This window comes from Tachypleus tridentatus, chromosome 8 (genome assembly GCF_004210375.1).
Source record: "Tachypleus tridentatus isolate NWPU-2018 chromosome 8, ASM421037v1, whole genome shotgun sequence".
NCBI classification, from domain to species: Eukaryota; Metazoa; Arthropoda; class Merostomata; order Xiphosura; family Limulidae; genus Tachypleus; species Tachypleus tridentatus.
The window spans coordinates 103,404,373-103,415,058 of record NC_134832.1 but is presented as its reverse complement, the minus strand read 5'-3'; the positions used below and the strand labels follow the sequence as shown (position 1 = coordinate 103,415,058).

Below are 10,686 nucleotides of genomic sequence, written 5' to 3'. Positions count from 1 at the left end.
CATAACTTCGGTGGTGTATAATTCCGCATGTGGCCAGCAAAGAACACAGAACTAACCAGCTGCCTGTTAAATAAGTTCTATCTACATCAATTCAAAATTAATTCCCTTATCGTGAATCCTCGATCAAGAAAGTTCCAGACCAGATAGAAAACTCATATTGCTTGTAACATTCTAAAATGTTTGTACGTAGATCATTATTTGTAATAATATATATTGTAAATTGTGCTATTGTTTGTATACTACAATATATTTATATTCAAAAACTGTATATATATATATATCAGTCTTGTTGGTAAGTGTCACAAATTAGATACATACCGACACTTATTTAACCACTAAGTGTAAATTATCATTTAACTCAGTTTAAGATTATTCGAAATTGTAATACGTTACGTAATAACGTGACGATGTTAAATATTAACATAAAACAAAGGAAATTACATGATCTGGATGTACATTACAAAATCACTTAAATAGTTTATTATTATATGCAGTGTGCTTTCAAAACTATTTCTCTAGTGGAAGCGACTGTCCATTATAACATATAGTATGCGTTGTACACTTGTTTTCAATCTTTATTACAGACGTATTTAGTCATAGAATATACAGATGCTTCACGATAAATATACTAGCGAATCTCCAGTTATTAGACAGACCTCTCTTGTTGTTTCTGGGGAAGCACAATGGTGCCTAAAAATAACACAAACATACAGAGATGGGCAGAGAAAATAACATTCAGTAATCCATAGAAGACAAAACGAAGAAAAATATAACGTTTGTACAAACATTTGTGAGTAGTCATTTTTCTGAGTATGTAGCTAGGTATAAATGTCAAAAGGGGTTTAGGACAGATAAAAACAAGAGCAGGAAGAAAAATTCCAAAAAATGTATGTAAGTGGTCAGTTTTTTTAGTTATTTATAGTAATGGATGCTAAGAATTGAGGATTGCTAAAGACAGAAACAAGACTGTAAGAAGTGAAAACTTCAAACAAGTGTGACCATAGCTCCAATAAGTTTCTTTATTTGTAGACATAATGTACATTCATCCACAATTCGTCATATTTAGATCTACAAGTTAATCGCCGCTACAAAAACCCATAAAATATTTTATAATGTGACACATAAACAGCCCATCTATATGAAAAACGCGACAACTATAACACTCCTTGGTCATTGAGACACAACTGTAAATTTCAAGTTTTTTGCAGACATACTATTCAGGTACGCACTGTTACTCGCAAAAGAAAATTACCTTTCGTTAATTATAAGAAACGTTTACCAATCAAAAATCGTTAAGTTTTATTTCATATTAAGTATGTGAAATCTAGTATTCGCTAAACAATACCCTAATAAATATTAGTTACCACAATATATTACTCATAATTTGATAGAAACAACGAGTATTTCGACCTTTACATTGGATAAGAACTCTAACAGTTTGAAATAGTACAAAAAATGCCGAATTTCATTTTAAAATATCATTTATTACAAATTTTTAATCACTTCTCAACTCACTGGCCTGACATTTGTTGTGCACCCAAAATCTCTTGTGCTGCTTTTTTGTAAATCAAAGCTTTATTTTCACTTACGAAATAAACGTATGTTGACATAGACATAAAGGTTTTTGAAAAAGTCCATAACATTTTCTACTAAATTCTTCACAACAGTTACAGGCGTAAAAGATCTCGTCACAATTTTTTTCTGTTATCTCTTACCTTATCCTGCAAGCAACCAAACAAAACAACGATATTTTGATAAAATACTCTTGTTGCTTATAAAGCGTTTCAAGTTAAAAACAAAACGAAGTAATGATAACCAACGCCAAGAATGATAAAGATGCTAAAACAAAGAAGCAGCGTTTAAGGTATATAATACCAAAAAGTAAATTGTGATTCTTATTAGGGTAAATAATATAGTATTTTGACAACGCCATTCGTGTTGGGTTTTCTTCCAACAGCCGTCCTGGTTCATATCTTTCTTCTGTATTGTTGGTCAGGTATGTAAAAAATGGAGTTGAATGAAAAGCAGAGGTCTTAACAATAATTGTATCGTCAACAAAGAAGGCGAGTTGTCAAAATACTGCCAACAATGTGTTCGCCAAACTTTCAATAACGTTGAACGATGGAAATACAAATTCTCGTATTTAATTAAAACAACAAACAAAAATGATTGATACTTGAAAAGAAGAATATTTTAAATTAACGAATAGCAGATTCGACACGAAGTACAACCGTAGCAGTTTAGATAAAACGATTCTGTATTTTTCACGTATCATGTGTGTGTGTGTTTTTCGTATAGCAAAGCCACAAAGGGCTATCTGCTCAGCCCACCGAGGGGAATCGAACCCCTGATTTTAGCGTTGTAACTCAGGAGACATACCGCTGTACTAGCGGGGAGCTTTTCACGTATTAAACAGCAGAGTTGGTAAAATATTTAAAGGTAAAATGGCACTGATATCTCAATAAATGATCACACTGTCCTAACACACCAAAAACAATTTTATATGAAATAGCGTCACATAGAACTTACATCGGATTCGCATGTGTTATATATATATAGTCATACAATTTACTAATTTTAATAACTAGTTAATTTACTCTTGGTAATTTAAATAGGATAGTCGATAAAATATAAGTTTATGAGATAGCTTACAAAACAATGCAGTGTATTATTTATCAAGTAGGCAAAAATAGTTTATCTTCGGGTTTTAATTAGCTAATTGCTTGACTATTTACATCGCAAATGGTCTAAGAAACTTCACAATATTTTAGTTGTGTTTAACAAAGAATGAAACGTGCAGCCGTCAGGTATCAAACCACTTAATTGCTGGGTTTGGTTTAACGTATAACGTAACGTCTTGTTGTCAGATACTCAAAGAATCTTCAATTTTAGATTTAACTCAACAGTGACGTTTCTCAGATAATAGATTAACAAATAATGCAATATACACCTTTCATGGATGTGAATAAAGTTCGCTTTTGATATTTTAAACAGGAATTGCAGTATGAAACTGCCGAGTAGCTGAAAACACTTTGAAGTGGAGTGGGGGTCAGTTTATGCAGTGTACAAATATAAAATAGATAATGAACATTTATTTCTGGATATTTTTAAAAGAGATAACAAATTAACCAATCACATGTCGTACATTCAAATAATTATCATTGCTGAGATTTTAAGGACAAAAAGTTTTATTTCAAATTTTATTTTAATAAATAGTAAAGAAACCAGGTGTCAGGAAGTCGAAAGTTAGCTCAACAATAATGCAGTCACCAGTAAGCTGAGTGAAACATTTCTTTTTAATTCAATGTCGTGTCTCTAAAATGAAACTAAACCTCATACTTAAGGTCTTCTCGTCAGGTTAATGTTTTTGAAGATAAAATTTCCGATTTTTTTACTTGTTTTAATGATATAATTTTTACAGTAACATGTAATCCACGGAGAAAGGTTGGTTTTTTACGTATGGACTACAAATGAAAATATATTTCTGTGGTTATGGGAGCACAACAATACTTTGTGTTTGACCCAAACCTAGATGAACATTAACATTTTATTGTAAAGACCCAATAAGTTCGTTTTATCAGGTGTTCTTTATACTATATGTTATAAATACACGTTATAATAATCTGTAATTTTAGTCTTTTACCCAGTTCACTAGACAATACTTCTTGATTTGACTGGAGATTTAGCCAAATCCTCCTTAGCGCTTGTTGTTCTGACTGTGTATAAGATGGAACATATCAACTGCACCACATCTTGTTATGCATGCTTCTTTCAAATTTCATCTCCAGTGGTCAGTTTACTCAAATAAACGCTGTTTTTAGTGATGATTTTAATATGTCCCCCTTTTGACTGCTTAGGACACAGTTTCGTACATTGTCCTCTTCGGAAGAAGAATTGTATAGAGCATCAACTGGTCGCATGTATTCCTCATTTAGCACAGGGACTGAACGATCATCTATGTCAGAAAGGTGCATCCCATTCAAATCGATCCCCAATTCTTCTAAAGACTTCCGAGAAGATCGCTTGCGACCAAGATTTCGTTTAGTCTTTGTTTTACGTTTTTTGACTTTTCTCACGTGGCTGCCTCGACCAAACACCAAGGATGATCTTTTGTTCTTCCACACAGCCTCTAGAAGTTTTCCTTCACTACTAAAGTGTTCCTCCTGCAAGGATCTTTTTGGATGGAGCTCTTCTAATTTTCTTTCCCAGAACAAGTTTGATTCACTTACTGATTTAACTGGAGTGCTGACACAAGGTTTGGATACCTTTTCCAACGACAGCATGGACTCGCTCCTCCCTGGAGTCACCAAGGTGGCAACCTCCGACTCACAATCGGTTGAGTCATTTTTGTAGTCAATACGGTCGATATCATTCATTGAAAACCAAGTATTTCGAAACCTGGGTAAAGCATTCTTGCACAGTTCTTCAGTCCTGACCCGGTAGACATGGAATGGAATATCATCAGCAGACTGGTGTCTTGTTTTATGAATAACATTTTCAAATTCAGAATCATCTTTGATGGGACAAGAATCACTTGGTGAATCAATTTGTATCACTAAATCTTTCACACTTTCAGAGGAAGTGTCAATTTCACTCGGCCTGATCTCACTTTCAGGAGATCTATAGATTTCTTCTTCAAACTCTGAACCTGAGAATTCTGATGCGGACTCCATCTTCACATTGGCGTTATTGGCACGCATGAGCATTTCCGCGACTCTGGGGCGCGTATCATGAAACTCAAAGTCGTCATTGGCAATAGTTGTAAAAGAACCACCGTAAGTTTCCTCTTCGGGTTCTGCGCAACTGAAACCAAAGACACTACCGTCTGGTAGACTAGACTGGTAGCTTAAACAACTGAAATTATCAGAAAGAGTTGCATAAATATGGGTTTCATCATCTCTCCACGTACCCATGCTCATCTGGCTGCTACCATGTTTCGTCATAGAACATGTATCATCCTTCTCTGGCTGGGGCTTAGTCTGTACCACCATCTGCAACTTACTGTTTTTAAAATGAGACGGATTCAGAACGGTATCTATTCCGTAAATGCTAGGAAATACGGATTTCTTCGGTTCTGCCTTCCAACAATTCTTCTTTTGCGATTGCGTTTGTTCGTGTTTTTCCTTTCTCCGGTAGTTGGTGATTATTCCGACTGGAGTTACAGAACCAAAGGGGCTAGGCTTCATCTGTACTTCTAAGGCGTCTTCTAAGTAGATTCGATAACGGCTATCGTCTGAAAAAGAGACTAAATATTAATTGTAACTCACCATAGTCTTTTCAATGTTTCTGTATTTTAAATTTATTAATTAAAAAAAATGAGTGGTAACTTCTCAGTGGGACAACAAAATAAAAAAGTACGAACCGAATGGCTAGATTGCCCAGGAAAAATAAATGAAACAAATCACATAAATTGACTGAAAGCGTTTTAAAACATCACCATTAAGCCTAACTGATAATATTTGACTGTGATTGGAGTAAAGCCTGTCTTTGTTTCTGTGCAGAAACAACTCATATTTTTATCACTTCATCTCAAACATTGTACGAATAAGTCAGAACTACCACTTACAAGCTGCAAAGTAGGTAGGAGGAGCTGAGGAAATTCAATCTTTATTGAGAGGGTCGTAACAAAAAATAATAAATTTTCTACATTAATTTTCATGTAGAGACAAATCTTCAGCAAGATAGATGGTGAAATAAATGCAAAGTGTTATAAACTGATAATAATCTGTAAATATTGGCAAGCAGAATGACTTAGACATGCATAAAAGTTTCATATTTAAATACTACTTCTATTTTGGAAGGCCCGGAATGGCCAAGTGGTTAAGGCACTCGCCTCGTAATCTGAGGTTTGCCGGTTTATATACCCGTAACACCAAACATGCTCGCCCTTTTAGCCGTGAGGGCGTTATAATGTTACGACTAATCCCACTATTTGTTGGCAAAAGAGTATCCCAAGAGTTAGCGGTGGATGGTGATGACTAGTTGCCTTCCCTCTGGTCTTACACTGCTAAATTAGGGACGGCTAGAGTAGATAGCCCTCGTGTAGCTTTGCGCGAAATTCAAAACAAACAATATTTTTGGATCATATAAATCGGTATGTATACTAATTGATTTATTAGCTAATTGCGAATTACAATAAATGTATTCAAATAATAACCATCTTTCTTACCTCCGAAGTCCGAGAACTTGCCACTCCTTCGCTGGAAGGCCCTCCTCAGGGCTGATCGATGAGGTGAATCCGTCAGATAAAAGAGCAGCGGAACGAGAAGGCCCTCAGCTAATCTGAGCCACAGAATCACATTTTCGTGCCACTTAGACCAGAAGGACGGCAATGCTATACCAAGAATGTTGAGGGCCTAAAAAATGTTCAAAGAAGTTTATTAAATAAAGAATTGGTTGAAGAACATTCTACTCAATCATAGTTTGTGTTGTTTTTGTCAGCTGATTATGATACATTGTGACATGTTTTTTTATATGCATTACCTTTTGATTTGAGAAGAAAAGATACATCGAGTAAAATCAGAACATGTATTTAATACTTCCGACTATATACAAGAAAGTAACATCACCCTCAAAAAGCTTTTCATACTCAGGGCAAGCTAGTTATTTAAATTTTCTATCATAAGAAATGGATTAAGACATTTTCAAGTATAATTGGCAAAAAGTTTTAAATGCAGGTATCGGTTCTTGGTTTCCTCATTTTGCCATTCTCCGCCGGAACAGCTTTAAGTTTAGGGATTTGCAACATTTGCAAAGTTCGACTTCTCTGGGTGAACAGAGCAGATAGACTGACTGATGTGGCATTCCAGTAAGAAAAAACACACACACATAAACATTTTGATAAATATTAACTTTTTTAAACCAGTGTTTAGCTAGAAATGAAAAATTAAAAACATTCAGCTTATATATACATTAGTTTATTTTTGAATTACTACCTAATTGGCCCCCCAGTGGCTCAGCGGTATATCTGTGGACTTACACGCAAAATCCGGGTTTCGATACCCGTGGTGGGCAGAGCACATATAGCCCATTGTGTAGCTTTGTGCTTAATTCAAAACAACAACAACAACCTAATTAATTAAAGGAATTAAATACACATATTGGGGTTTTAAAGTTTACTCTTAATAAATATCGTTAATCATCAACACCAAATTCGAAACCGCTTCCCAATAATGTGATAAACTCTAGAATAGGCTACCTGTACTAGTTTAGCAGTGGGGATCGAACTTCAAGTTCTAGTGTTATAAGCCCTCAAGTTTATGTGTGTGTTTGTGTGTATTTTTGTATAGCAAAGCCACAGGGGGCTATGTGCTAAGTCCACCGAGGAGAAGTGAACCCCTGATTTTAGCGTTGTAAATCCGTAGACTTACCGCTGTACCAACGGGGGATTCAAGTTTGTGAAAAGAAAGTTAAGGATATACCGGTAGCAATGCTTAAATTAAGCTCGAATATATACTAACGTTTAAATTTAAAACGATTAAAAAATGTTTTTGTTTTATGAATTAATAAACTGTTTTGTTATATTATTATATGTATGATAATTTTTTGTATGTAGAGGTAGTGATAAAAAACGTGTTCCAATCACTGTATTCATAAAAGCTAACCACTTTGCTAGATTACGTTAGTAATATTCACTAAAGATGAAGTGGCTATTTATGTGTACAAAAGTCCTTAATTTTGCAGTGTAAGACTAGAGGGGAGGCATCTAGTCATCACCACCCACCGCCAACTACTGGGCCACTCTTTTTACGAACGAATAGTGGGACTGACTGTCACATTATAGCGCCCCCACGGCTGAAAGGGCGAGCATGTTTGGCGCGATAGGGATGCGAACCCGCGACCCACAGATTACAAGTTAAGTGCCTTAACCACCTGGCCATGCCGGGCCTTAAACACTAAATTTGTGTGAATTACAACAAAAACAACTTACTGTTTTGTTAAATAAATCGAATTTCGGGGACATTTCAATGGAAAAAGATAGAGACGAGACAAATAGTTATCTTGCTAAAAGCAAGTATATGATATTCAAAAAAACTTGTACACGTGTTAACTACTCACACAACCTGTACATCTAATATTGGAAATCTTTTAATGACGTAATGTTGGTTTGCCCTACTTTTCATACACTGTGGCAAACACTACCTGGTTGATTGCTTTAAACGTGTAACTGTATTTGTTTCTTTAAATAATTGTGGATTCGTTTCACATTCGTACCAAGCTAGCTTCGCTCTGTTGTTCATACGAAGAGCATGCTTTTAATTTCGAGAAACTGGTAGGAAGAAGAGCTTGTGTAAGATAAAAGTAACCATCTGTTTAACCGCCAGTTGGGGTTCATGGACGTGGTGAACGTCCTTGTGCCAGTAGGTGGTGTAGTGCAGCTACCCGGAGCAAACACCTCTTCAAAAATACCTTGCTTAAACTATTACTACCATTTTTTATCATCAACTATACCAACCCTAACATAGGTCTACCACGTGATTAAGTACACCCCTCCTTTCACTTGTCTCTCTTCCTTTTCGGAAATAAATATTTTTATATCACACACCAAATATATAATATCACACATGAAAATTATATTTTTATTTTGAAAGATGTTTGAATAAACCATAGATATTTAAAAGTATATATACATATATATACCATTTTGGTAAAACAATATCAAGATGCTGTATGTACACCATCCTCTTACATTCTGTATTGAACTGTTCAATCACACTGTGTATCAGTATATAGTAAGGTCGTTAGGTTTTTTTGCCAGAAACTTAACCTGGATGACACTATAGACGGTGAATTTTTATTACACATACATAGTGATAAAGCTGAACCAAGGATGATAATGTTCTTTACTTATTGCATTTCTCTATTTATTAAAACGAATCACAGAATAACAATCAACTGATCGTCACAGAAGAAAAGGGAGCAGAAATTGTCCCTATACAAACATACATATATATACAGTTATCACTGGTGATCCGTAAATCATAAACTACAACTGATAGGCCGTTAACTTTATGTGTAGCGAAAATTAATGTTTTGATAAAGCTGAACATAAAGTTCTGTGAGCAATAATCACAAATGTAGAAACTATCATACCGGAAATAATATGATGTCACGAACTCTTAGATACTGTAGAGTAAGTTAAGGAAACTTGTAATAAGCTATCATGCATTGTTTTATGCTACAAAAGAAAACACTTCCATAGAAAGCCATATGAATGTGTTGTATAGCTAAGATAAGGATAATCATAGCATAGAGTGTTTTCTTTCGTGTAGTGTTTATTTATTTAACCTCAGGCAACAAAGATAATAACATAGGAATCAACCGCGGAGAATGAGCGCACTCAAGCAGCTAGCTCTTAATTCCACACCTGAGAACAAAACTTAGAACATTTTCGTACAGACGGTCGAAATCAACTGAATAACTTAAATCAATTAATTTTAACCACCTTGACTGTACCCTATTAACTTTAGATATACAGATTTGATTTTATTAATTATAGCCACAGGGATTATGGTTGTTAATTGTAGTGTTGAACATTGTGATTTATTTATTGTAACTACGTCGATTACGTTTTGATAATGGCAATTTTCTATTTTATTAATTATGACATTGTACATTACAACATGACGTTCTTAATAATATACAATACATCGTTAATTGTAGCGATTAAGATATATGCATTCAGTGATTGTGCACACGCAGACTGTGTTTTTACAGTTTTAACTACCAGTTCTTTTAATTATAACATTGTAAATTGTAATTTAATGTTTTTCATAGCGCAGATAGCTTACTATTAATTGTAACGATATGGATATTTTTATTGTAAACAAGTAGGTTGTGACCCATACGTTATATGAAACAAGGACCAATTTACTATTCGACTATCTTAGTCGAATTTTGAGAGGAAAAATACTGAGTTCTCGAATTTTGAGGGAAAAAATATTTAATTTGTTATTACTTGTAATACTACCTATGTCATAACTTTAGTACTATCTAAAATTCAATTAATTAAAATATTACTGGGTTGTAAGATTTCAAACTTGAATGACACGTTATACAATTACTGGCCAAAGGCCATGTTCGGAATCCCAGGTTAAGACGTATCTAGTACTAATTTAAATGCATTGACTAGAACGAGGATACTGGAGTTTGATGGCTAACCATCTACGAGTTTTACTCAACAAAATAACGAGGTTGGCTGTCACAGTTATAGTTTGGTTTGTTTTGAATTTCGCGCAAAGCTCCACAAGGGTTATCTACACTAACCGTCCCTAATTTAGCAGTGTAAGACTAGAGGAAAGGCATCACCACCTACCGCCAACCCTTGGGCTACTATTTTACCAACGAATAGTTGGACTGACCGTAACATAATAATGCCCCCACGGCTGAAAGGGCGAGTATGTTTGGTGTGACGAAGATACGGACCCGCAACCTTCGAATTACGAGTCGAGTGCCTTAACCACCTGGCCATGCCGGGCCCACAGTTATAGTACCTAAATAAAGGAAAGTGTGGAGCGTGTCAGGGGTATCTTTCAATCTGACATGTTAAACACTAGGCCCGTTAAGTTGTATCGCATATTCTGAAGTTGGAACAAAAATTTAATTGTTAAAACAACAACAACATAGACTGTAGAATTAAAAGAATCACAAAACCTGTGAGCATTTCTTCAGAAAAAGCCAGGAAAA

At 34.9% G+C, this 10,686-nt stretch overlaps 1 protein-coding gene across 1 annotated transcript in view; it reads right to left on the bottom strand.

The window, feature by feature from the left end:
- Positions 1-993: 993 nt before the first annotated feature.
- LOC143223098 (uncharacterized) overlaps positions 994-10,686 on the bottom strand; it is a 48,542-nt gene continuing 38,849 nt past the window's right edge. The window contains exons 2-3 of the mRNA XM_076450547.1: positions 6,170-6,356; positions 994-5,233 (exon numbers count right to left, since the gene is read on the bottom strand). Coding sequence (XP_076306662.1) covers positions 3,801-5,233; positions 6,170-6,356 — 1,620 coding nt within the window. The 3' untranslated portion in view covers positions 994-3,800. The remainder of the gene's footprint in view (positions 5,234-6,169; positions 6,357-10,686) is intronic.